The sequence below is a fragment of the Meles meles genome, chromosome 12, assembly GCF_922984935.1.
Source record: "Meles meles chromosome 12, mMelMel3.1 paternal haplotype, whole genome shotgun sequence".
Classification (NCBI taxonomy): domain Eukaryota; kingdom Metazoa; phylum Chordata; class Mammalia; order Carnivora; family Mustelidae; genus Meles; species Meles meles.
In genome coordinates, this window is record NC_060077.1 from 25240480 (window position 1) to 25267491 (window position 27012).

A 27012-nucleotide genomic window follows, 5' to 3' on the forward strand; every position below is an offset into this window, starting at 1 on the left:
GCCTCTAGATTCCGGCCCACACACCCTCCCAGCTGGGTCGGCCTCTGCAAGTCTATAAATTCCATTATTCATCAAGTGACTGTGAGAGTTTGCCTAGACGATGAATATTTTATTCACCTCCAGACACTGTCCCCAGAGGCTTCTTGGAACAATATTGCTCCCTAGCTAAGGGACGAGGCCAGAGCCTCTGCCCTCCCTGAATACCCCCTTCCCCTCAGCAGCTCCCCCCGCAGGCCCCACAGTTTGGACAGCATTGTGGTTAGCAGTCCCGGATTGACCTTGAACTTGGCACTTGCCCTCCCTCCACTTTGATATCCTCTTCTGGACAGTGGGCGCCGTTGTTGCCGTGTCAGGCTCTCCATGGCTCCACAATTGCACCCTACGTGGCTGGGCCCAGGGCTTTGCCAGGAGCTCTCCCTGGTGCTGAACGTGGGTGGCAAGAGAATGTTGGCCTCGGAGGAGTTGCTTCCAGCCAGCGAGGGTGGCAAGCCTGCTAGTTTTGAGAGGAGAGGGTTCCAGTCTCTGGAAGGGAGGCACCTAGCCTCTGGACAGGGTGGTCCCCATTTCTGTCCCCTTCCTCCCTGCCACTGGGTGAATTCTCCCAGGGTCGCGTGGGGCTCACCTCTCCTGGCATCTCTAGCACCCTGAGCCAAGGACTTGTGGGCAAAGTCTGTGGAGATCCCTCTCTGGAGGGGCCCATAAGTTGAGTCTCCTGATGGCACCCCAGGGAGTGTAGTGTGATGGCGGCAGCACCTTCCCCAGATGGGGGAGCGACAGACATGATTCACACCATGCAATCACGCCATCTGCTCCCCAGTGACGTGCAGAGGAGAGGACGGGGCTGTAATGCCGAAGGGCTGGTGGGTTGGTGGGTGATCATTCATTCATTCATTCTCTCCTTCATTCATCCAGCAGAGGTTCAGGCAGCCCCTGCCAATTTCCCAAGCCCAGCCGAGTCCTGTGCCAGACAGCAGATCCAGGGCATATAGAGTCCGCCCTCCAAGGCGAAGGGTGGTCCTCTCACACTTCTGAGTTTTTGCTCACCCTGGCTTTTCCTCCTGGAGTTCCCTTGACTCGTAGTAAGAACTATCAATTCCTGTGCGCTGAACACTTCACATGCAGGATCTAAGCATTCATTCTGGGAGCTAGATCTGTTCCTATTTAACAGGTGAGTAAGCTGAGGTTCAGAGAGGTAAGTGTAGTCACCCAAAGGCATATGCCCAGGCCTGGGTTCTCAAGGCGACCTTGTGGCACTGCCTCACCCACCCCATGTCCAAGGCTTTTCAAGCTGATTTTGTGACCTTCCTCTACAAAAGCTGCCCTCTCTCCCCTCTCCCTTCACCAGACAACGAGCTGCCAGGTTGACCATGCTGCTCAACATTCTGATGCTGTTCTGTGAGCTCCGGGTACAAGCAGCTCCCTCTCGTCCTCTGACTCCTGGCCTGACTTGTTTGTAGGATCTAGCACCCAGGGGTTGCCCCGTGACCCAAGGGTCACAGTGCTGGAGGGCTGAGGAGGTCTATGATGGCTCCCAGCAGAGGCAGCCGACCTCTGAGCCCAGAGGGATATAATCAGAATGACCCAGAGCCTGGTTCCTGAAGCTCTCACCCTTACCCTAACCCAGCTCTTGCCATGGGCTCGAACCCCTGCCTTGCCTCACAACGATACATGACCCATCCTTGTCCCTTAGCAGGGTTGCCCTCAACCATACATGGAGGCAAGGACGAACTGCTTTCAGGTTATGTGCACAGCCCAAGTACCCAAGGGCAGATCAAGAAGGGGGGACAGGTGAGGCTGGTGACACATGGAAGTCCCCTGGGCCCACAGTCAGCTCTGTGGGTCGTGGCTTTGGATCAGGGAAGACACAGGGACTGGCCTGAGTCACCAGAGACAGGGATGTCAGGGATGGCCCAAGCAGTGGGGCATACCGTGACCTTAGGGCTATAAACCCCATCAGGTCCTGTCCCTCTAGCCTGGTGGGAGCCTGTCAGAGGAAGCAGCATCCTTGTCACAACTTGTAGAACTTGACCCTTATCTACAGACCAGAAGGAGGGCTTTGTTTCCCTGGATACTCATGCCCTCCCTCAGGGCAGATTCTCAGGTTCTGGCTGTGTTGGGTAGACCCATTCACTTGATTTTTGCTTAATTTATTCAAGAACCATTTCTGCCCCATCCTTTGGAAATTCTCTGCTGGGCTGTGAGCTACAGAGGATATAGCCTGCGCTGTCCCTCTGGCAGGCGGGTGACCACGTGCTCTCTAACAGCCCCTCTCAAAGCTGCTGGGAGCCGGGTTTCCCATCAGCCCCCTGGCAAGCTCCAGCCCAGCCTTCCTTGGTGCGGGGGTCCTGATTTAGAACTATGTGCCCTGGGCTGGTGCAGCCTGAGCATTCAGGAAAAAACGAAACAGAGCCGCTGTAGCTCAAGCTCTTGATCAATACATAGCAGCTATAATTATTATTAATTCATATTCCTTGGGGGGAATTTTCATGCTAATAGGAAACTCCCAAGAGCTCCAGGGGATACTCTGCCGGGCGCCCCTCCCATGTTACATCATCCCATCCTTACCACTGCCTGGAAGGTGGCACTGCCAACCCTCACTTCATGGCGGGGGGATCCAAGGCCCCGGGATGTTAAGGGAGGTGACTAAGGTCCCATGGCAGCAAGGAGATGGTAGAAACAGGAGCCCCAGCTCTGCCTGGCTCCAAGTTCTGGGTTCTTTCCTCCCCACTCCTCTGCTGCACCAGAAGACCTAGGGAACTCAAAACACTCCGGTCCGATGGTACACCGTCAGACTGGGAGACAGATGGATGAGGAGGGCTTTGGGGTAGGGCTTTTGGGGGGCCTCTCCCACCCCTGGCCCTTGGTTCTAAGGGGCACCCAGCTGATCCATAGAGGCTGGGAAGACAGACAAAGAGCTGGGGTCTTTCCTGGCTCTTATGCAGGTTGTGGACGCTGCTGGTATCTCCCTCCCAAGCCATGCCCGAGGAGTGCTGGGGGCCAGGGCTGACATCTGTCCATGAGCCCCCTCTCCCCAGGCCCCAAGACAGGGCTGTGATTAATCAACGACAAAAGCAGAAACAAACAGAAAAATGTAATCAGCTTGGGAAGGGCAGGGCTGGGCTGGGCCGTGGCAATCAGCTTTCCCGCTGGGGCTGTTGGCTGATTGAAGGTGGTTCTGGTAGAGCCTCCAGGAACAGGTCCAGTAGCTGGGGCCATGGAGAGTCCAGGGGATCAAGCCCTCCCCTATATATATGCATGTACATCTGTGTTCCCATGCCCATGCCACTCCTAGTCCATGGGTCCGCACACCACCCCCCTCCCACACATGGGCTCCTGCCCAGAAGCTCCTGCCCTCCCCTCCCCTGCCAGCTCACAACCTTGGCACACGTAGGTTTCCACACACACTCCCAACATGCATCCATCTGCGTGTGAACTCAAAAACACATGAACACACCCTCTTGGGTAACAGATATATGCACACACATGCTGCTCCCACAAACACCTGCCCCCTCACTTCGATGCACACACGTGCCTTGGGGCCTGGGTGAGTCTTGTGCACACATGGGTCTAACCAGCCATGTGAACTGACAGGCTCTCACACCAGGCCCTACAAGCACCCAGCCACCTCTCTGTTCTTCAGTGCCCTGAGCTGGGGGTGGGGAGAGGCATGAAGCAGACCCTTGGCAGCTCCCCAGGCAGAGTGGTGGGGGCTTGGAAAGGAGCCAGGACTGGGGCTCTACTGTGGGGGGGAACAAGGTCAGCCGCCAAGTCTCAGCCACAGGCAGGAGAGCCTGCCCCAGATTTGTCCCAAGCTCCTGCCTGCCACCAGCGGCTTATGACCTTGGTCAACGCCCTTCTCTCTCAGCCTCAGTTTCCCCACCTTGGAGCCCCTCCTGGCACCAATACTGTATGACTCTCCTTCAGGACCCAGGCGCCTGGGGCCCATCTCACCTCGTTGCCAGGTCTCTGGTCTTCAGTTCCGGGCTCTGTTCGTGCGGGGTGGGGGCGGGCCAAGGGGCAGGAAGGAAGGGCCCCACCCCCACCTTGGTCCCGGTGGCTGCGGACTTGGGGCGAGAGATAAGTGATTTCTCCCTCCGCTGGGAGAAAGGGGAACCTAGGGCGAAGAGAAGGAGCCCGCGGCGGGCTAGGGGCGAGCGCTCAGGGACCGGCGGCGGGAAGGGGCGGGCGGGGTAGGGGGGAAGAGCGCAGAGGGGGCGGGCAGGCTGCGGGCGGGAGGGCGGGGGAGGCGGGGAGCGCAGCCAGCGCTGCACAGAGCGAGCGAGCGAGCGAGCGAGCAGGGGAGGCAGCGAGAGCCGGAGCGGCGGGCCGGGCGGCCGCGCCGGCGAGCGGACTAGCGGGCGGCGAGCAGCGCGGAGCGCGCGGGGCACCGAGAAGCGGGCGCGGCGGGCGCCGCGCGCGGCGGCCCGAGCGGAGAGGCCCGAGCGGCGCCGCCCCCGTCGCCCCAGCGGGGCCCCCGCCGGGAGCCCGAGGAGGGAGGGGGGCGGCATGGACCGGCGGCCCGGGGCGCGGGGGCGCTAGGCCCCCGGAGGGGCGCCCCCAGTCTCGCCACCACTGGTGCCGCCGGGCCGCCCTCCGCAGCAGCGCGCCCCGCCCGCTCCAGCCGCCCCCGGGGCCGCCGCCGGCCCATGAGCCCCGACCTCAAAGTTTGCGGCGGGCGGGCGGGCGCGGAGCCTCCAAGATGCCGTTCCACCCGGTGACGGCGGCGTTGATGTACCGGGGCATCTACACCGTGCCCAACCTGCTGTCGGAGCAGCGCCCCGTGGACATCCCTGAGGACGAACTGGAGGGTGAGTGCCCCGCCGGGACCCCTGCCCGCCGGCCCTCCTACCTGTGCGCCCAGGTGAAGCGCGGACTGGGGCGCAGGGGGCGGGGGGGCCGTCCGCAGGTGCCGGCTGCCAGGTGGGCGCTCCAGAGAGCAGCTGCGCGGGGAGTCAGGACCAACTCGCACCTCTGGGTGCCGCGGTGGGGGTAGCCAAGGCTGAGGGGCGGCCCAGCCCCTACCCGCATGGTCCCCCGCGCTGCGGAAACTTGCCGAGCCCCGCAGCGGGGTCACGGGGCCGCGCAGTCCGCGGTGACGGTGCGGCAACGCGGCGGTCTGGGTGGGGGTCCAAGCTGCGCCCCCAGCGCGGGCCCGGCCGGAGCACCCGCATCCTGATCCCCTCCGCGGCGCCCGCCCGCGGCTCTGCGCTCGAATTGACATTCCGCTCGTGTCGCTTTTCAAATCCAATCTGCTAGGGCAGTCGGAGAAGGGGGAGAGGGCGACTGCCCTGCTCTTGCTGCCTGCGGGTCTGTCCCCAGTCTCTCCTGAGGCCTTGGCCCCTTCCCCACAGCCCTGCGGGGACCCCCAGCCCAGAGCGCTGGGAGGGCGGTCCAGGAGGTGGTGGCGACAACAAGTGGCCAGATTGGGCGGCTTGGTCGCGATAACCAAGCCTGGAAGGAAAAGGCAGAGGCTGGGACCCAAATCTGTTTCCCCCAGTAGTCCCTCTGCCTCTCAGCATGAATGGGAACCTTAGGCAAGGGGCTGGGCGGGATGAGAGCAGAGGTCAGGGCTGGGGTCCTTGGACGGAAGATTCTGCGGAGCTGTGAGAACCCTGGGGCCTGCAAGCTCTTTCCCTCCTGGGATGGGGGCAGGTTCTCAGGCCTTCCATCCCCCAGACCTCTTAGGGCCCCATGTAAAGTGGAGTGGGGGTTTGGGGCTGATAGTCTTGGGACCCTGGGATCTACTTATCTGCTGTTGCGTGAGGGACTGAGATCGCCAGAGTCTGGGCCTCTCTTCAGTTATCTTGGGGCCAAGGGTCTCTGTGATCTGGAGCTCATCAGGGCTTGGGGGGTGCAGCTGAGACACCAGTGCAGTCAGCAGGGGAAGTCATGTAGAGAGGTCTTCCCTCATCCCCCAGCCCTGGAGAGGGTAGATCTTGGGGGAGTCAGACTGGGTGGAGGGAAGATCAAGAGGGAGAAGGTAGCTACCCTTCCCCCAACACATATACCCTGTACCATAGACTATGAGCCACCTGCTCCTCTCAAGTCCCCTGAAAGTCCCCAGAGGCTGGCAGAACCGTGGAGACAGGGTCTGGTGTCTGAATCAGGCAGAACAGAGAGATGAGTGCTGCTGCCTTGAATCCCAAAGCCCAAGTGTCTGCCTTGTCTGTCCAGGGCCTGGGACAAGGAGGAGGTGCAATGAGGACCAAGAGGGCAGGGGATGAGGCACAGGCCATCTCTTCTCCACCATTGTCTCCTCCTGCTCTAGGTCACCCCGAACCTCCTGCCAGTGTCTCCCTCCACGGGCCCTCTATCCCTTCCTCCTGGCCACTTGGGCAAGGGGCAACAATCTCCCCCCAAAACCCATGCAGCTTCCGCCTCATTCCCTATCCTTGCTCCCAGCACCCACTGTGACGCTGGCAGCCCGGCTATGGGCCTGGTTGGGTCTTTCCTCTCTTGTTCTCCTGGCCCTGGGGTGCAGACCTGAGAAGCTGAGAAGAGGCTGGGATACAGGGGTGAGCGGGCACAAGGAGGGCAGTGCAGGGGTGAGGAGGCCGCAGGCTCCACTTGGGCTGCCTGGCGGGCACACTGGCAGAAACCCAGCAGTGTTAGTCACCAGCCACACCAAACACACTCCCTGCTTCTCTCCTGTCCCCCTCTCCTGGGCCCTGAGGAGCAGAGGGACCGTGGCACAGGGGCATCTGAAGGGCAGGACCCTCCTTGGGGTGACCAGGAGGGGGTCGTGGAACAAGCAGGTGCCTGGGTGACCCCTGCCCTTCTCCTAGCCTGTGGGCAGCTGTAGGTGAGGGCAAGAAGTCCTCCATGGCTGACCCCCTTCTTGCCTGTAGGTGCTCCAGAAGCCCTCCTGGGGGACCAAGTCTCTGCAGGTGGTCCTTGAGTGCCGGGGCTGGATGGAAAAGGTGACAGTGCCCCCATCCCCCTGCCGCCCAGTGCCTGGGTAAGATCCAGGCCCTTTGCAGAAAGGACACCCACCGGTGGGGGACCCACACGTGCAGAGAAGAGGAAGCCCGGCAGCTTGGGATGAAATGCTGCAGACATTATGTGCCTGCCGCAGAAATCCAGGGGGCGGTTAGTCTGAGGGGGAGAGGGACAAGTAAGGGAGGTGGAGAGCACAAGGGGTGGATGAGGGCTTCTCAGCCAGGCAGGCCTGGGTTCAAATCTCTGTACCGTCCGCTTCTGGAGTGACCTTGGACCATCACTTGGCCTTTCTCGCCTCGGTGTCTCCATCTGTGAAAGGGGCTTGGCATCGCCCCTCCCCAGGGCTTCTGGTGGCAGAGGACACAATGGAGGCTCTTATCGAGGGGACTGGTATGCAGCAGGAGCTTGCTGACCCCGATGCTGCCACAGGGCTGGCCAAGTAGGGGGTTCTTGCAGGAGTAAGAGCCTGGAGTGTGGAGAGATTGGTGAAGCTTTTGAGTTAGGGATCCAGGATGGATGGGGGGACAGGACAGGAAGGTTGGCTCCGTGGAAGGCTGGGTAGAGAGTCCTTAAAGGTCTGGCAAAGGCATCTGGGGACCTGTGGCCCTAGGGAGCCGTGGGTGGGAGTTGGCAGGGTAGACGAAGCTGGGCAAAGCTGGTCCAGAGCCTGTCTGACCCTGGAGAAGGAGAGGCACAGGCTTTCCAGCTTCTCCCCGTATCTCACACCCCGTCTCACCCCTGCCATGACACACACACCCAGCCAAGCCTCCCAGGGTCTGCGGGAGTACGGAGGCTGGCCCCAGGGGCATCAGCGGACTTGAGCCTACCTGAGGGTAGGGGTGCAGTGGCTGCAAGTCCTAGGCCAGCCCTTTCTGGCCAGAGAAAAGAGGAAAGAGACAGACAGACAGGCAGACAGTCACCAGGGCAGGGTTCTGAGGTTGGCACTTGGCCTGCTCAGTCAGACAGTGGAGCCCACACTGAAAAGTGGCCAAATAGGGCATTTGGAGTATGGGGGGTGGGGAAGCCCCTATCCTGCCTGTTTTCCCTGCAAGCCCAATAGCTGCCTCTGTGTAGACTCAGGGCCGCCAAAGTGGTGAGGCGTGCGGCCAACGCCGCGGAGAATGGCAGCTGCGGCAGAGGACAGGCGCTGCCCCCCCATTCACGAGTGACCTCCAGCGTGTGCACCCCATCTCTGGCTTCCAGCTTCCTGACAGAGGGCTGATGCGCCTGGAGGCCTGTCAGGCTGCCTCAGGGTCTGTCACCAAGATTCACCTGCCCTCCGCTGTCCCCCGTCCAGCCCCGTGCGTTTCCTCAGATCTTCCAGAAGAGGATCAGGGGCTCCAACTGAAGTGGCCATGGGCTCTGAGGGCCACACCTGGCTCTGGGTGCCACACCTGGCCGGGGGGGGGGGGAGGGGCAGCCTGGACCCCAGCTCCTTGCAGGGGAGGGGGCCAGCATCCGTGGCAGTCCCAGTGTGTGTCAAGGGTTTTGCCATCCCCATTGCAAATTTCCCAGTGGGTCTCTACCGAGTCCTCTACCGAGGAGGAAACTGAGGGATCCGGAAAGATGGGGCACTTGACTCTGGGTTCCTCCTTCCAAAACCAGCCCCTCACCCAGAAATCTGAGGATGTACCCTCAGCCCTGGTCTCAGCTTGATTCCTCTCTGCTGTGGAGGCCAACACTTACTCTTACTAGGACTGTTAGTGAACTAGGAGTACCTGGGCTCCGAATGATGACCTCACGCCGTATTGTATGACCTCACGCCGGGTATTGCGTGCATTTCCACCCAGCTCCTTTCTCTCTGTGCTTCAGAAGGGCAGGCTCCCCAAATCAGTCAGTCTTTCATTCGCTCACCAGTTCAGCGACGTTTATGCTTGACAGACAGGCACTGTTCCCGTCATGGGGCCCCAGCGGCAGCCCTCATGGTTCATTCACAGTCCAGTGTGGTCCATGCAAGGGCAGGGCGGGGTCTGTGGGCACCCAGAAGCAGGCTGAAGTCAGCTGGGGCGCAGGGAGGACACCAGGAAGGTGATGCTGTCTATGCCTGGAACCTGAGAGGTGTCGGAGTTTGCCGCGGTTTGGGGAAGAACTTCCAAGAGAAAGGAGCCCCTGTTCAAAGGCCTGGACGTGGAGCGCTCCTGGTGCTCACCAGGGCTGAAAGGGCCCCTCGGGCTAGGGTTCAGGACACCTGGGCTGGGAGAGCATGGGGCTGGGTCAGGGTGGTGGAAGTGGTGGACGGTGTGTCTGGTTGCTCTGTTGGTGCCTTAGTCTGTACCTGGAGACCCTTAAGCCGTAGGACCCCATTAGCCACCTTCATGACAGCCGGGGCCCCACTTAGAGACCTCTGGTGGTGGGGAGCTTACCACCTTGTCAGTGGCCTGGGAGAATGGTAGGTGGGAATTGGCTTGGAGTTCCAAGTCCGGGACTTATAGAAACCCCTAGGCCTGTGGCCCAGATCTCCCATCCCAGTTGCTTTCTGGCTTAGGGGGCCCCTGGTCAGACCAGATTCTGCGGCCCAGCCTAGGATGGGCGGGGCTTGTCCAGAGTCAGAGGATCTGGGGGCCCAGGCCACTCGGCTACAGCCCACCGTCTCTGTCTTGGCCTGTGTGCCCTCTGATCTAACCTCTGGGCCTTGGGTGCAGACACCGGGTAGAAAGACGGATGAGATTTTGGCCCTTGACCCAAGCTTCCTTGCCACGGCCCCTAGTCTGTGATGGGGCCAGCGGGATTAGGCAGTAACCCCATAGCACAGGATTCCACAATCTGTTTTAGGGGTTCATAGCCCCCTTAGGCCAGGCCTGGGCCAGCCAGATTCCTGCTCTCACCAGAAATAACCTTGATCCCAAACTGACCCCAGTCTGGCTGTTTTGCCTCTCTGTGCCTCAGTTTCCAGGTCTGCAGCATGGACCATTTTCATCTGTCTCTGCTTCCATATATACCCACACTCACACCCAGGGACAGGATTCTGTCTGCTGAATCCCAGCCAGGGGACAGCTTAGGCAAAGGCCAAGAGGCTGGCAGGTGAACAAGGATGCTGGAGCAGACAGTGTGAATGGGGTGTCTTGGCCAAAGAAAAATGCTCTTGAGGGCTCTTCCTGGGCTGAGTGACCATGAAGGGATAGCAGGTAGAACTAAGGTGAGCAGGGAGAGGTTAGGACCCTTCAACGGCTCCTGGACATGCTTGGTAAAACCCCTTGTTGTACCCACATCACTACTGGGCATTCTACTGTGGGTGGGACTGGTCACAGGTCACTCACTGCTCCCAGCCCAGTGCATTGCTCTCTGTCCCTGTCACCCAGGTCCTCAGGCCTCTGTCTCCCCTTCTGTACGATGCAAGGGACGAGCTCCACATCTGAGCAGGCCTGGGCTGGCTGGGGCCCCTCCATCCAGCCTCCACCTTCCCTCTAACCTCAGGCTGGGGAGGCAGTCTCTGCATGGAGCTGTCAGCCTGACCCTGAGCGGGAGCTGATGGCTGCCTCATGGGGCATCCTTAAGGAGTGCTGGCTGGAGTTTCCAAGCCAAGCCCAGGGGAGGAAGCATGCGATGAGGATGAGGGGGAGTGGGGGATGGAAGGAGTGAGGGATGGACAGGGAAGCCTTTGGCCCCTCACAGAGGCCACCTCAGCCAGGCCCCCGGAGTTGGCACGGTGGGACTCACCTTAACCGCCACACGCGGTCGTCGTGAGCATGCCCTGAGAGGCTGTGGGAGCCTGGCTGGGAGAAGGAGGACCCCACCCCCACATCCCCAGGGTGATCCTGGCCGTGCTGCCGCCTGGCTCAGCTGGCCCTGAGGTCCAGGAAGACAGCGCTATGGGCTTGGGCCACCTGCCACTTGTCTCTGACAAGACCTGCAGGCTCCCTAGTGGATTCTTAGTGCCGGGCTCAGGCTGCAGGTTTGGGGACGCTGGTAGCTTAGGGAAGGGGTGTTGGGGACAGAGGCGAGGTCCCAACCTGCTCTGCTCCCCCCCACAGAGATCCGTGAGGCCTTCAAAGTCTTTGACCGCGATGGCAATGGCTTCATCTCCAAGCAGGAGCTGGGCACGGCCATGCGCTCCCTGGGCTACATGCCTAATGAGGTGGAGCTGGAAGTTATCATCCAGCGGCTGGACATGGATGGTGAGCACCAACCCCTGCCTCCGTCTTCTCACCCCTCACCTGGGCCTCTGAGGCCGAGCTCACCCTCCAGGCACCCCCCAAGCCCTTGGCGGTAGGCAGCCAGGTCTGGCCTCATTTCGCAGCCTGGAGAATAGATGCTGGAGTGCAACGGCCCCAGCCACACGCACACACAGAGGTTTAGAGACTTTGCCTCTCTAGCTCTGCATTCTGAGCAATTCTTTTTTTTTAAGATAGTATTTTAAAGTCATCTCTAACCCCAGTGTGGGGCTCAAACTTAACCTCGAGACCAAGAGTTGTGTGCTGTATGGACTGAGCCAGCCAGGTGCCTCCCGAGCAATTTTTTTTAAAGCACAGAGAAGTAGAAAGGCTATACTAAGTACCCCAGGTCCCATCACCCCAAATAAAAAATCATTTAGTCATATTTGCCACCTGGCATTTTATTAAGGAAAACCTAGGAAAAGGGCTGGTAATATCCAGTCTCCTCTTCTTGTCCCCCCACCCCCGCCCCCACCATGGGCCTCCATCCCTGCCTCCCCTCCACCCACAGAGCAGGTGGTGGTCTGTGCAGTTTGTGCCCTGAGTTTCAGTTCCTGTCTGTGGGGTGAGGATGTCAGGCCCCACACCTGCTGGGAAGCCACGTTCCTGAGTAAAATGCGAGGCTCCCCCACGTGCTTGGGCCCACGTGCCACACCCCATCTCCACTTTGCAACCATCATATTTGGTGGTTTTAGTCCCTGAAAATAACTCAAGGCTCAGAGAAGGTGGGACCTGCCCAAGGTACCCCGTGACCCGAGGTGGCCCGGGACCCAGCCCGATTGTCAGCTGGCCCACTGATTGGACCTGTGCCTGCCCTAGGCGATGGCCAAGTGGACTTTGAGGAGTTTGTGACCCTCCTGGGACCCAAGCTTTCCACCTCGGGGATCCCAGAGAAGTTCCACGGCACTGACTTCGATACTGTCTTCTGGAAGGTAAGTGCTGGCTGGTTGGGACTTAGGATTGTACACACTGTGGAGGGCTGTACAGGGTCGGTGGATGGCCAGGGCCATGCTGTAAAGGCAGGTGACTATCCCAGGCATCTGTCCTCTGGATGTCTTATCTTCCAGAGGGCCAGGGGCTTGCCGGGGGAGGCTGGTGTGGTCAAGGACTCAAGGAATGGAGCAAGTGGTTTCCAGTCCTCCAGAATCTGGAGGCCCGTCACTGGGCTTGTGTGGCAACAGGGTGCTGGGTGGCGGCCATCGTGGTGGCAATGGCCAGAGCACTGTGTTTCCTCCCCAACCCAAGTGCGACATGCAGAAGCTGACCGTGGACGAGCTGAAGCGGCTGCTGTACGACACCTTCTGTGAGCACCTGTCCATGAAGGACATTGAGAACATCATCATGACGGAGGAGGAAAGTCACCTGGGCACCGCTGAGGAGTGCCCCGTGGATGTGGAGAGTGAGTGACTGGCCCCCAGCCCTCCCCCCACCCAGGGGCAGGCCGACTGCTGGGGGCAGGGGGAGGAGGACCCGGGGATTGCAGGGGACGGCTGGGGGCCTCCTTGCCCACCCCATGCCTTGTGTCCCCGTGGGACGAGCCCACGTGCGGGCAGTGCAGGCGGCTCCTGATTCCGCGCTTCCCTGTCCCCGTCTGTCTCTCTCTGGTGCTCCCTGGCGGGCGGCCGCAGCCTGCTCCAACCAGCAGATCCGCCAGACGTGTGTGCGCAAGAGCCTCATCTGCGCCTTCGCCATCGCCTTCATCATCAGCGTCATGCTCATCGCGGCCAACCAGGTGCTGCGCAGCGGCATGAAGTAGGCGCACGCGGTGCGTGGGGCCCATTCTACACCCCCCACCGCCCACGGTCCTCTCCTGCACTTGGCTTCCCTGGGCCACCGCCACGTGTACTTCGGGGCCCGGATGTCCGGCAACCCCACCCCATCCCACCCGACCCGCGGGCCCTTGCATGGTGCCGTGGCCCGGCTGCAGAGGGCCTGGCGGTGGTTCAAGGACAGCCCCCGGCCCTGTCTGCACCTGCCCGCGCCTGTATGTAGCACCCACTCTCCCTCCCACTGTGCAGGGGCTCCTGGGAAATCTAGGAGGCATCTGTACAGGGTCCACTAGCTGATGTGGTCACTTAGACAGGAAGAAGCAGCGCCCTGTGCCTGGGACTACAAAGCCAACCTGACGCTGGTCCCTGAGATTTGCCCAGGGCCATGGGCTGGGTGGAGATAGGGGCAGGAGGCTTCCTCCTGGAAAGGGGGTAAGGCTGGGGTCTCCTGGGCCCTATTCCCTGGCCAAGTCTGAGGAGGCCCCTGACCCTCTCTAGGGTCCCTTTCTCTGACCCTCCTTTCTCCAGGCACCCACTGAGGCCAGAACATTTGCCCATTTCACCGATGAGCAGCCTGAGGCCCAGAGGGCCCCCAGATACGGTATCCCCTTCAACAGGAATTTTTCAGAAAGGGCAAAAGCTCCCAGCAGATGGGGCATCTGAAGTGGCCCAGCAGTCTCTGCACCCTCTGAGCCCCCCAGTCTGAGGCCCACCAGCCTGAGGGCCACAGTGCCCACCACCACCCAGCACAGAATCTAGAACTGGGGTGCAGTGAGGCAGGAGGCAGACCAGGGGCCTAGAGGCTCCACATCGCCCAAGAGCCTGTGGACCGCCCCACCAGCCCAGGGCCTCCTCCAGGCAGAAGCCTTGGGGGAGGGCCCAGTGTCATTGCTGGGCTAAGGGGCTGGTGTAGCCCAGCACTATGGGTGCCAGGAAACTCAACCAGGCCACTCCCCCAAGTCCAGGGCCTGTTCTCCTGGGTCCCCCAACCTCTCTACACAGGCCAGAGACACAGCTCCCACCGGGCCCTGGTTCTGCCATCTCACGTTCGGGCACCAGCTCAGTAAGGGCAGATGTGGGGACTGGGGACAGCGGACGGAGTCCCTGAGCTCCTCTCCCAGATCCGGAGCCCCCTTACACCCGGGTGACCATCCCAGCCACACTGGCACACCCTCTGCCCAGCCGTGCTGAGCCCCCGCCGGCCCTCCCAGGAGAAGGGCAACAGCGCTCCTCACCCAGCGGAAGACCTCATCTCCACCCCAGTCCCGCCCGTCCTCAGACCAGGGGCTTGGGGAGCAGAGCTGACGGCGCTGCCCAAGGAGGAAACATACCACCACGGTGACAGACTTTCTTTATAAACACCCAGAAGGAAGTTTTCTCATCCATCTCAGGATGTCCCATGAGGGCGGGAGGGTGTAACTGCCTAGAGCAAAGCTAGGACTGGGGCTAGGACTGATGGCTTCAGGAGGCAGTGGGCGGGGCCCCCCACGTCCCCGGGAGGAGCCCTTATCTGTATGGTGACTGACACTGAAACTGACCGGAGGGGTGTCAGGTGGAGATGAGGCTCAGCCCCACTGGACGCTGGGCTGCAGGGGCCACCCCCCAGGAGGGGGTGCCCGCAGGGATGGAGGCAGCTCCTGGACTGGCGGCCAGCCTATGGGGTACTGGAAGATGGTGGTTCTCATGGGTTCGGTCCTAGAGAGAAGGAGAAAGTCAGAAAATGAGAATGGGGCCCAGCCCCGGTCCGGGCTGGGCCACCTCCCCCAAGTACCCCCTCTCCCCTCCACCCCAGCTACGGTCAGCCGCTTGAGTGACCTTTCTGGAAGGTGGAGCCTCAAAAACACGCAGACCCTTCGAGCCAGCAACCTCACCTCCAGGAATGAGCCCAGATGATACAGCAGGGCTGTGGGGAGAGACTGAGCTACAAGAAGCAGAAAAAAACCTGTGTCCACCTGTGGGGGACTGATTAAACACACCTGCACGACCACAGCAGCGAATGCTAAGCAGCCCGAGTAATGGTGAAGGCAGCCTTGTATGCACTGATAAGGAAAGGTGTCATGATGTACTGTGTAAGTAGAGAGAAAAAGCAGCTTATAAAATAATGTATATAGCATGATACTATTTTTGTTTAAAGATATATAACATATATAAATGCATAAAAAAAACTCTGGAAGACAAAGCAAATGTTAACAGTGGTTCTATCTGTGTGGTGTAGTTATGGGTGATTTTTTAACTTCCTTTATACTTTTCAAGAAAAATTTTACAAGCATGCAAGCCTTGGAAATCGGAAAAAAATATTGTCTAAACTTTTTTTTAAAAGCCTCATTTCTCATGCTGCTCACTCTCCTTCCCCTGGAGCGGCCACCTGGGAACCCAGGGCCTATCTGGAGCATCTGCCCTGGGTTACCCAGCTACCCAGCCAGGGGCTGCCTGTCCTCAGGGAGCAGACTGAGGTGCAAAGGCAGTCCCTGGCCCCCCCGCCCCTCAGCTCCACATTCCAATGCTTCTGGACTTAATCCCCACTCAGTCCACGGTTGCAGCCCCTCACAGGCTACGGAGCACTTTGAACTCACCGGAGAGCTCATGTCTCCCCTGTGGGACTGGAGCTCTCACATGGAAGAGACCAGAAGGCTAGGGGTGGTGTCCGCGGGTCCCCCAGGAGCCAGAGCCAGGCCTGGCGCAGGGAGGCCACCCAGTGAATGTCTGCTGACGACAAGGAGTCATGCTGAGTGCCCTTACTGACTAGGCACTGCCTTGGGCCAGACACTAAAGTCTAGAGAAACCTCAAGCACCTTCATGTGAACCCCATTTGATAGATGAGGCAACTGAGGGGTGAAGAGTCAGTCACACAAAGTCAGGGATTGGGGGATTAGGGGCTAACGGGCAATGTGGATGTGGACTCCAGACACTGCCCCAGGCCGCAGGTCCAGCTCTCAGTGGAGGCTGGGATCCAGACACCAGCCCTTTGCCAAGGGGGAAAGTCCTAGGCCCTCTGAGAGGTTTGGAGAGGCCTCAGGCCTCCGACGCAGAGGTGGTGGCTGGGGTCAGGAGCCCTGGGAGTTTGCCTCGCAGCTGCCGCCACCCCCCAGCCTGACACTCTTGGGCCTGACCCGCAGGAGGAAGCCCACTCAAGGACTTCAGGCGGCCTCCTGGTATAAGAGGCCAGGGAAATCCCCTGCTTAGCTGCTCGCTGCCTGCTGGAGAGCGCGGGAAGCAGCTCCCTGCGTGATTTATGGCACTGAGGAGACTTCATAAACTCTGCCAGCTGCAGAGAAGGTGGAAGTGGGGGAGCTCTGCCGTTGCTGGAAGGGAGAGCCCCAGCTGCCAGCCAACCCCGGGCTTCCCGCAGGGTTAAGGTGACTGCAATTCTCTGCAGAGAGGGTGTGATCCTGGCGAGCCCCTTCCCGTGAGCCTCAGACCCTTCTCTAGAAGATGGGGCCGATTCCTGGGCAGCTGGGGCCTCCCACCAGCATAAGGGCAGCCCCTTCATGGGCTCAGACATGGACACATTCTCGGGGCCCCTGAGCTCTTGGAGAACACCCCTTCTGCCCCACACAGAGCGCACGGGACACTGGGGTGCACAAGGCCGACTCTGGCCTTTCTCCTGGCCTGTGTGCCCCTGGCGCAAGGATAAGAGCAGCTCTCTTCTGCTTTTCCCCAGCCACGGTTCTGAGCTGAAGAAAAGAGTCTTAGGGAAGCGCCTGGCTGGAACAGTAGTGCCAGTCCGGAGAGGGGTGCAAAAGGGGAGATTAAGAGGGATAAAGTCACAATCTGAAGAGCCAACAATGGAAAACAGGGACAAGCACTGGCCTTGCCGGGGGATTAGTCCACGTCTGAGGCCAGTCTCTCCCTCTTGCCACTGTCTGCTCTGGGTAGTGGACCGAAGAAGATGGTGCCATGTGCCAGGCTGGGGGCTCACAGGGCCTCCATTTTCCCCTTTTACAAGAAGCGTTGGCTTGGTGCACCTCGAAGGCATGGCTCAGGCCATGGGGTTGGAGCCCTCAGGTGCAGGTGGCCCCATGAGGACCGGGCAGCCATCTTCGTCCTGTACCTCAGGGGAGGAAACACACCCAGAGAAGAGGAGCCACCAGACCGGTCCCCAAGGGGTCCACAGCAGCAACACTCAGGGAATAGTCCTCCAGGCCAGGGAACCTGCTCCCCTATATGCTCAGATGCAGTCAACATGGCCTGAGCCTGAACGGCAACAATGTGAGCTTGGTGCCGAGAGGGGGGCGTCTTAGCTAAAGCCTGAAGGATGAGTCTGCTTTGCCAGGCAGAGGTGGGCAGTTCCAGACAGACAGAGTAGTGTACACGTGCTGCACCCAAACCAGAAATGCCTACCACATCCAAGAAGCCGCCAGCATCCCAAGGGACTGACAGACGCCAGATGGGAGAGGTGAGGGGACTGCATGGGCTCGGGCTTCCCTGGGGTCTGTTGAGCTGGGTGGCAGAGTGCAGAGTCGCTGAGGTAGAGGAAGCCCAGGAGGGTTGACGCAGGGGTCGGGGCCAGGTCAAGGCCTGGGAGTGTTTTAGAAGCGGGCTGGGGCTGTTCTGTGGAGGGCAGTCAGGAGGGGCAGAGTGCAGGTGGGAGGCCGGGAGGGACTGCTGTAGCCGTGGGGGAAGCTGAGGTGTGTGAAGGGCACAGAGGGAACGGTCTCTGTGGGGCTGCTTCTGGGGTAAGAGACTCAGGGACCAGGACAAAGCAGCCCAGGGACTTGAATCCACCCCCCCGACCCAGCAGAGGCCCTGCCACAGGTGGAGGGGCAGAGCCCAATACCCGTGGGCTGCAGACTAAGGGGCACTCCTTCCTGAGACCGCCCTATGGAAGAGGGCTTGAGGAACACTGAAGCAGTGATGGCCAAGGTAATGAAGGGTCACCTCCCTTCCAGCAACGTTTTTCTTAAGGCCAGAGAGGCCTGCTCTGCCCCAACAGCAATCCATTCTGCCTCTGAGCCCTCGGGAGGCAGGTGGAAAGGTACGCAGGCACAGGGGAAAAGCAGGTCCTCTGGAAGGGGCCAGGTCAGGTGCCCCAGGCGTGAGGGGCACAAAGGACAGGGTTGACACTCCCTAGAGCCTAGGGTGGTCCCCAGTTGCAGGCCCCACCCCAGAAATAGCTACTGCTCTCCCAGCAGCTGGCTGCTGCCACGACTACTCCAGACATCCAGCTTGGCGGGGGCCCTTGGTGACAGAGGTGGCCCAGGGTCTAGACCAAGCAGGGGCTTCAGCTCTTTCTCAAGTGACGGCTCAGTGCTGCTGAAGATAGCAGGTATGGGACCAGGACGGTCACACTCTCCTGGAGGGGTTGAGATCCCTCAGCCACAAACCAGGGGCACTGATCCCCTTAAATGCCCAGGGCCAAGGACCAGGCACACCACAGCACCCAGCACCCCTGATTATCAGTGCTCACCACCTCTACCTGAGACTCTGGGCCTGTCATTCAGCCTCAGTTTCTCCACCTCATCCCCCAGTCCTCTGAGTCTCACAGTCACAAGCATCCTGCACTGGATAGCATGGGGACACATCTGTCCCTAGGTGGGGACTTCTGGTCACCCGTCTCTACCCACTGCTACACTCAGGCCAGCCCAGGGACTGGGTCTTCCTGAGCCCTTGTGAAAAGCTCAGGAGGTACCCAGGCTTTCGGTGCTCACTCCCAACAGAAGATGCACCAAGTCAGAGCAGGGAGGTGAGTGGGGAGCACAGCTGAGACCCACAGGTAGCCAGGTCCAAGCAGGAGGAGAGTGGGGAAGGCCTTAGAACTCTCTGGACGTCTCCAACCAGCCCCAGCCCTCTGACACACGGCTGATGGCACCTGGGGGTGGAGACATGGATCCCTGGACAAGTCCCAAAAGGGCACTCCCCTGACCCAAATCACAACCACCTCAGACAGGACCAAAAGGGACAGACATCACACTCTAACATATGTGTCTGTACTGTATTGTTTTAAGGTGAGGGGAAAAACAACGCAGATCTAAAACAGCTAAGAAACAACTAAAAGTTGGGGTGACTGGGTGGCTCAGTCAGTTAAGGACCTGACTCTTGATTTTGGCTCAGATAGTGATTTCAGGGTCGTGAGATCGAGCCCTGTATCAGGCTCCATGCAGGGTGCTTAAGATTCTCCCTCTCTCTCTGTCTCGCCCCATCACACTTGCAACTCACCCTCTCTCAAACAAAAAACCAAAAACCCAAGAACTAAAGGTTAAACTTAAAATGGTTTAACAAAAAGCTCTCTCCATGGGGACACAAAGAACGCCAGAAGTTTAGCCCCCACCTCCTGGCAGAGCTCAGAGGCAAGGCCTCACCCCCAACTGTCCAGACAGGTTCCCTCAGCCCAGGCCAGGCCATTGTCGCAACGGACCACACCACAGAGACAATAGGGTCTGAAGCCCCACCGCAAGACAGGCAAAGAAAGGCAGCCCAGTGTAAGCAGCTTTACAAAGTCGGAGGGAGCTCACAGGCACATCCGGTAGCCCCTTCCCTCCTTCCCTGCTCTCTCCCTCCTTCAACACCCAGTGCAAGAGCCCAGGAGCCCTAAGACCTCAGGCAGCACACACCTGAGGGCCCCTGACCCAGGGTGCTCCGCCCACTTCTGAGCATACTGAGTGCCAGGCCCTGGCAGCAGCTAGGCCCAGCCGCCCTAGCCCCCTCCTCAAGGAGGCAGTGGGACAGTGAGAGTGAGCTAGTCACATCTCTGAGTAATCCCAGCTCTGCCTTTTGGCTGTGTGCCCTTGGGCAAGTCACATCCTTACCTCCCCTTCTGCAGGGTTGGGGTAACCGCGCCTATCTGGCAGGGCCCGAGAGGAGACAGCTCAGTGACGGGCACCCTGTGGGCTTCCAGAACCACAATCAGGCCCCTCCCTCTGGCAATGGACTTGGTGATGTCCAGTCAGGCTGGCCTGGCCACCTGCCTCCCCTTCAGCCAGCACAGATGCCAATTAAGGGAGGAGCCACCAAGGCGGGAGAATGGGGCTCGGGAAAAGAACCCTTAAACGAGTGCCCCTCAGCCTTTGGCCTGGGCCTGGGGACCCAAGAGTCCCAGGGTGGGTCCTCCCTTAAGCTCTGTGGGGGCATCCGTGTCTGGTCCCTGGGCCAAGGCAATTCATGGAGACGACTCGGCTTCCAGCAAGGGCAGGCTGGCCAACGTACTCTCCCAGAGGGCATAGGAGATGGGGGGGGGGGGTAGAGGACACGGGACTGTACCTGCTGCTCGGAGCTGAGCTCAGCCGCTTGGCTCTCTTTTCCAACCAGTCTTCCAGACGGCCCTCGGGGAGCTCGACGACCTCTAGTGGCCATTCCCTGGCCCGCCTCTCCTCTGTGGAGATAGGGAAACAGAGGTGAGTGAGGGGCATAGTCACCCCTGGCTGGACCCCAACCTTCCACAAAGCAGCCAGAACCTTCCTGGGGATGAGTGCACAAGCTGGGAGGCCAGGAGCAGAGCCGCTGGGCAGTCCCTACCACGCAGCTCCCTTCCGAGGCCTGCCCCTTTGGGTCTCACTCTGCTTCATTAAGTGGAGATAAAACACGGGCTGCCTCCCAAGCTTTTTGCAGTTGGGCACATGATAAAGCATTAGAGAGTCTGGTCTTCAGGAGGGGCCCAAACCTGGGGGCAGAGAGGCAACGTGGGCTGCAGACCAGGGCAGAGCAGGATTTGGGTCTCTGCCCAGCTGCCTGCCAGGTCTCTCTGACCCTTGGCAGGTGAAGGAGCCTCAGCTTCCTGGTTTCCTTTTCTTTCCTTTTTCCTTTCTTACTTTTTAAATTGTATTTATTTGCCAGAAAGAGAGAGAGAGATTGAGAGGAGTGAGCACAGCAGAGGGAGAAGTAGGCTCCCCTCTGAGCAGGGAGCCTGATGCGGGGCTCGATCCCAGGACCCTGGGATCACAACCCGAGATGTAGGCAGACGTCCATCCGACTGAGCCATCCGGGTGCCCCATCCTGGTTTCTCTTCTCATAAAATATCCTGCAAGAACCTCTGCTTACTTCAAAGTGAGTCAATGGTTCAAACAAGCTGAGTGTCCGGGGCGCCTGGGTGGCTCAGTGGGTTAGGCCACTGCCTTCGGCTCGGGTCATGATCTCAGGGTCCTGGGATCGAGTCCCGCATCGGGCTCTCTGCTCAGCAGCGAGCCTGCTTCCCTTCCTCTCTCTCTGCCTGCCTCTCTGCCTACTTGTGATCTCCGTCTGTCAAATAAATAAATAAAATCTTTAAAAAAAAAAAACACAAACAAACAAGCTGAGTGTGAGATGGGTCAGGGTCTCTGGGAGGACATGGGATGGGGCCCGGGGACTAGAGGAAAACAATCCGACTCGGGCACCACCGAGGGGGCCAGGGCCTGGGCTAGCCCTGCACACACTTCATCCTACCTCACCTTTCCAACACGTCAGGACATTGCCTCCAAGAGGTTTAGCTCTGTGCCAAAGCGAGGACTATCAGAGGTGCAACCGGGGGGTGGGTGGGGGTACACACCTCTGCTTCCAGCCCCCTCAGGCTTCCCCCATCCCTGTCTCTACCAGGCCCCGTCTCCCGCTGCAGGCCCACTGGCCTAGGCTCTCCCCACCATGGGCCAACGGTTCCCTGAGAGCCCACGGCCAGTGAAGAGCTGGAGATGCCACCACTGCCAGGATTTGCTGGCGAGGCCTGTGGGGCCTCACTTCTGCCCTGGGAGAGCTCCCGGAAACCCTGTGTTTGGGCCAGGGCTGTGGCCACATTGCCACGGGCTCCCCAGAGCAGTGCATGGCCTAAGGTTATGGCTGGTTGGGGGGGGGGCGGTGAGGCCCACTGGGGATGAGGGCAAAGGCCAAGCTGTCCCGGAGGACACTCATTGCCTGCCCTGCGGCCACCCAGACAGAGGGAAAAGTGGACAGCAGCGCCCTGGGAGGCCAGAATCAGCCTCTCACTGCCGGGGGCTCATGTAAGGCCCTTCTGCCCTGGGCTAGCTTTAGTTTCTCCATCTGTTCCATGAGGGGCTGCATGAGAAGATTGACTAAGATCATCTAAGCGCAAATGGCCTTGTTCTCTAACTGGAGAAATGGGAAGTGAATTTCCCAAAAGCAGACGTGGCAGTTTCCACGGGGAGCTAAACTTGTTCTTCCCTGGAATTACTAGACCTGAGAGTTCTGAGGGTAGGGAAGGTGTCCTCGTCATCCCTTTGTCCCCAGGATGCAACAGGGAATCTGCCTGGTGCTGAGTAAGAGCTGGAGATAGATGCTGCCTGATGAAGGGAAGGAGGAAGGGTATGCATGAATGGGCACCCAGCAGGGCACAGATGAGGCTGAGGCACATCCTTCAGGGCTCCTGGACAGGAGAGCCCCACATACCACTTTAAACCCCACAGAGAACACAGATGGGGCCCCCCCCATTCCTTCTCCACTCATGCCTGCAGCAGTGTGGAGGCCTTTCTGACACCCACCCCATCACCTGGGGCAGCCCTCAGCTTATTCCCACAGGATGACAACAAAAGAGGAGGAGGGGGTGCCTGGGTGGCTCAGTCAGTTAAGTGTCTGAGCCTTTGGCTCAGGTCATGATCCCAGGTCCGGGGATCGAGTCCCGCATTGGGCTCCTTGTTCAGCAGGGAGGCTGCTTCTCCCTCTGCCTGCTGCTCCCCCTGCTTGTGCTCTCTCTCTCTCTGGCAAATAAATAAAATCTTTGAGGGAAAAAAAAAAAAGAATCTATTTAAAACGAAAAAAAGGGAGAAGGAGGTGGGGAGGCAGAGAGCAGTTTTGCGGGCTTCAGATCTGGCACGCCCCCCAGCAACCCACTTCATGCCCCAACCCAGGGTCCCCGCCAAAACACACCCTCCACCTGGATGCTCAGCTCCTGGAGGTCTCTCTCTGACATGTGGGAAAACCTGCAGTTGGAACCGAAGTCACACTGGCCTGCAACAGAAGACAAGGAAGACAGTTACTCACCACTTGGAAGAGCTCCCACCATGTGCAGAGGGGCACCCTGATGGGGGCAAAAGGCTTTAGAGCCTACAGAGTAACAATCCCACCCCCAAAGAAAAACTTGGAATCTCTCTAGCTCCACCCACCCAAGCAGCCAGAGCAACCTGTCAGGTCCACTCTGCCCCGTTCACGACCCTGGGAAGCAAATCGCAAAGTCTTCTGTGATTGGGGTGCACCAGCCTCTGTAGGCTTGTTTGTTGTCACCACTTCCCTGGCCCCTGGCCCCTGTCCCCCAGCCTCAATAAACCACTGAGGGGGTCCCTGAAAGGGTCAGGCTTCCTCTCTTCAATCCAGACCCTTGCATCTGCTGTGCTCTCTGCCTGGTGCCCATCTCCCCATTTGGCTTGCATGAGCTACTGGACTGCTCCCCAGAAAGGTTTCAATTGTAGCTTCAATCAAGGAGGCACCAAAGCCCGGGGGAGCTTTCTGAATCTCAACCAGGGAGACCAAATTGTGTCTCCAAATAGCAGAAGCCTGCAGGTATCTTAAGCCAGTAGAACCTCCCAGTGGTGTTTTCACAGCCAAGTGAAGTCTGTTGGGGAGGCCCTTGACCTGCGGTCCTGGTAACCATTCTAGGGGCAGCACTGTCTCCTGAGGGGAAAACGCCAATTCACCTGTCTTCCTTAAGCCAGCAGCATTACCTCTCCCCAGGGCCAAGCTCTCTTTCACACTTAATGGTAATCACCATGGTTCCCCTCTTTGCCTTGGCCATTAGGAAGCTTAGGGCCAAATACCTAGAGAGTATACAGGAACTCAAAGCAAGCATGGAGGAAATGAATCATTCTCTTGGCTTTGTCTTCTTTTTCCTACCCTTATCTTCATCTGCTCTTGGTTCCTTCACTTACTGAGGTTTTTATCTCTTTGAAGTATAATGCACCTTTATTTGGAGAGTGTTGAGCAGTCAAATCAATACTTAGCATTCTTGGTTCTAATTCTGAAGTTTCTCATCAAACCTGTTACCATCTCCGGCCCTCCCTGCTGGAGGGTGGGCTCCTAGGCTAACCTAATCAGCCAGTCCATCATAGCCATCAATGTCTCCTAGATTTATTTGCAATCTCCCAGTGCTTGCTTGTTCTGGGTGGGCCAGTAGAATCATATTCTAGGTCCAAAGAGCTGAGGAACCAGGCCCTGGAAGTCATTCCCAAGGCACAACCCTTGGGAAGGTCCCAACTGACGAGCTGGCTGACACACCAAGCCCATAAATTGGGCTTTGGGTGGTGGCTGGGGTAGGGGAGAGGCTCTGCAGAGGTCTGAGCAGGCCAGATGGGGCATGCTGGTCCTAAGGGGGGCCCCAAATTGAGTAGAACAGGTTACCTGTCAGTAGAAACTTCCTACAAGGCCTCTTGTTCTGTTCATCTAGCAAGATGGCAGCCGCATCTACAAGAGAGAGGGTCCAGGTTCAGACTCAGGCTGCACACAGGCACTTCCTATCCCCGAAATCAGGAAAGGAAAGAGGTCCCACCCACAGAGGAGTGTAGGAGGGGATGACCACAGGTAGGGATGCTGGGCAGAAGCATCTGAGCTTCAGGTGACCTCAGCCCCTTCCTCCCCACCCAGACCTAGCCAAAGGCAAGAACCAAGTTTTAGGTCTGAGGCTCTTGGCCTTGACCATGCCATGGAACCACCTGAGTAGATTTAATTTTTTTTAATAGTTTATTTATTTATTTGATAGAGCGATCACAAGTAGGCAGAGAGGCAGGCAGAGAGAGAAGGAAAAGCAGGCTCCCTGCTGAGCAGAGAGCCCAGTGTGGGGCTCGGTTCCAGGACCCCGAGATCATGACCTGAGCCGAAGGCAGAGGCTTAACCCACTGAGCCACCCAGGCACCCCTGTTTTGTTTTGTTTTAAATCCTGGTATGGTAGACTTCTCATAGCGTCTTTGCAACTTCTGTGACTCTGTAATTATTTCAAAATAGAAAGCTAAAAAAACCCTCCTGGTGCCTAGGAAGCCCACCAGTAAGTCCCAGGGCTCAGGCATCAGTCCACGGCCAAGCCTGCAACCTGCTGCTCTCTTGCTCCCTCCTCCGCCCTGTCAGCTACAAGCCTCCGCAGGACTTCCCAGCAATCTTTCCAGAAGCAAACCTTAACCCTGGTTTCCTCCAATTTTTCAACCTTTATTTTCATCATATACTTATGATTTAAGTTTTGTGTGTTTCTTGGTAGGTAAAGAATCAATCAGTCAAAATCTGTGAGTAAGACAGGAAGGGGCTCTGACTCGGAGGTGCTGATGTTGCCCTGGGAGCCTGGGCTGGACACTTGCCACATGGGTCCACTGCCTTTTCTAGAGGCCACTGGAGGAAAGGAAAGACCACGGGTTTCCGAGTTCCCGTACACTTGACTCCAGGCAAGTGGCTTTATCTCTCCAGGTCTCTGTTGCCCCGCATGTAAAATGGGAGGACAATTCTCCTCTGGTAGGGTTGCTGTGAAAAGCGAGTAAGACACAGAGCCCTTGGCAGAGGCCCCTGGTGATCCCAAGCCTGAGGGCACATTACAATTGCCAGGACAGTGGGACTGGGAGCGGCTTCGGCTTTACATTCCCCAGGTGACACTAACGTGAGGCTGGGGCTCAGAACCTCTGTCGTGGACTCTCAACCAATGCTGAGCGGTGGCAGTTCTTATTTCGTGTCCTCCTCATGAGCCCACGGCACGGCGCCAACATCCCCACCTTGCAGAGGGGAAAACCGAAGTTTGAACGGGGGCAAGGGCACATCGTGGGAAGTGGCAGTGCCAGATTTGAATCCTGGTGTGAGTCTAAAGCCCCTGCCCTTCCCCAAGTGGCCGGGGCTCCCCTGGTGGTGGGTGAAGTGGCTGGCTCTGAAGGGAGCTTCGCCCTTCCTCCCTTCCCTGGCGCCAGGCAGCCGGTGGGGATGGGCTGCTGCAGTCAGTTGGTTACAGTTGGTTACGAGAGGACTCCCTCCGGGGGTGACCCGGTGGAGTGTGGGTGGGGCCGGTAGGGTAGGGGATGTCCTCCGTCAGCACTGGGCCTGTCAGACTCAGCCCATCCAGCTGATGCCACAGACCTTCCCACAGGAAGTGCGCTGGTGGGGGCATGTGAACATTGCCCGGTCCCACCTCCACATCCCAGAGGTAGGGTAGCTGAGTTGGGGCAGGAGTCTGAGCCTGAGTCTTAGCCAAGGTGTCCTGGGGACTCTGTGGCAGAAAAGTTCTAGGCTGCCCAGCACCCGGCTGGTGGTTCTTGACCCCAGCCACACGGCAGAATCACCAGGCAGCCTTTAAAATACAGGGATCCTGCCTTCGGCTCAGGTCGTGATCCCAGGGTCCTGGGATCGAGCCCCACATCAGGCTCTCTGCCTGCTTCCTCCTCTCTCTCTCTGCCTACCTGTGTTCTCTCTCTCTCTCTCTAATAAATTAAAAAAAAAAATAAAAATAAAATACAGGGATCTCTGGGCCCATCCTTCTCAGGTTCTGCTTTAATTCATCTGACAGGGAGAGCATGAGAATTGTTAAAAGCTCCTCGGGGACTCTGAAAGGCACCCAGGACTGAGAAGCCGAAACCAGGGCCTGCGCAAAGAAGGCATGCTCCTCCAACCTGGTATTCAAGGCTCCTCATGATCTGACCCTATTGGTCCTTCTTGCTTCATCTCGCAAAATTAACAGCTGCCCTGGTGCCTGGTGTTTGTTTGCTTGCTCATTTAGATATTCATCTAACAAACATTTACTGAGCATGTCCTGTGTGCCAGGCACCACGCCAGGATGAGGATTTAGTGGAGAATAAGTCAGTCCTGCTTCTCCCTTCCAGTCCAACAGTCACATTAAGCCATGTGGACATAAACAGGGGAACAGCTAGCATGCAGCCAATTGACCTGACCTCACCTGTGGACTGGAGAGGGCAACCCTGAGGACACTGTGCCTGAGCTGAGTTCTGAGATGGAAGGGCTAGGCCGAGGGCATGGAGGACAGCAGAAAAGGCATGCCCACAGAGGGGACACTACCTGTAATGGCCAGAGTGGTTGGTGCTTAGAGGGCTAGGTGGGCAGGGCATGGAGGCCTGTATAAGACAGGGGTTCTGTCAAGAACACACTGTTATAACTGGGAGTGGAGTTGCCTAGGAGAGGGGGCCCTGTTTGATTCACTTGTAAGTCTTCAGAGCCTGCCTGGGAGCCAAGGACATACTAAGTGCTCACTGAGATAAAAGGCCTGACGCCAGTCCTTTTGTGGACCCACATGGTTCCTACTGAGTGAACCCTTACTGCCACAC

General features: G+C 58.6%; 2 protein-coding genes across 2 annotated transcripts in view; one reads left to right on the forward strand and one right to left on the reverse strand.

Moving 5' to 3' along the window:
- Positions 1-4538: 4538 nt before the first annotated feature.
- On the forward strand, positions 4539-14052 carry CABP7 (calcium binding protein 7). The gene is made up of 5 exons (XM_046025647.1): positions 4539-4808; positions 10911-11054; positions 11910-12022; positions 12336-12489; positions 12719-14052. The coding sequence occupies exons 1-5, from the start codon at positions 4700-4702 to the stop codon at positions 12844-12846; spliced, it is 648 nt and encodes a 215-aa protein (XP_045881603.1). The 5' UTR covers positions 4539-4699; the 3' UTR covers positions 12847-14052.
- Positions 14053-14193: 141 nt separating this feature from the next.
- ZMAT5 (zinc finger matrin-type 5) overlaps positions 14194-27012 on the reverse strand; it is a 28114-nt gene continuing 15295 nt past the window's right edge. The window contains exons 3-6 of the mRNA XM_046025648.1: positions 24110-24172; positions 22646-22726; positions 20057-20168; positions 14194-14554 (exon numbers count right to left, since the gene is read on the reverse strand). Of these exons, the coding sequence (XP_045881604.1) occupies positions 14425-14554; positions 20057-20168; positions 22646-22726; positions 24110-24172 (386 nt within the window). The 3' untranslated portion in view covers positions 14194-14424. The remainder of the gene's footprint in view (positions 14555-20056; positions 20169-22645; positions 22727-24109; positions 24173-27012) is intronic.

Bases quoted from the DNA above. Each gene is read 5' to 3' on its own strand.
- CABP7 (XM_046025647.1), top strand. From the start codon at position 4,700: ATGCCGTTCCACCCGGTGACGGCGGCGTTGATGTACCGGGGCATCTAC. The intron at 12,023-12,335 runs GTAAGTGCTGGC...CCCCAACCCAAG, and splicing joins TCGATACTGTCTTCTGGAAG to TGCGACATGCAGAAGCTGAC. The intron at 12,490-12,718 runs GTGAGTGACTGG...GGGCGGCCGCAG, and splicing joins GTGCCCCGTGGATGTGGAGA to CCTGCTCCAACCAGCAGATC.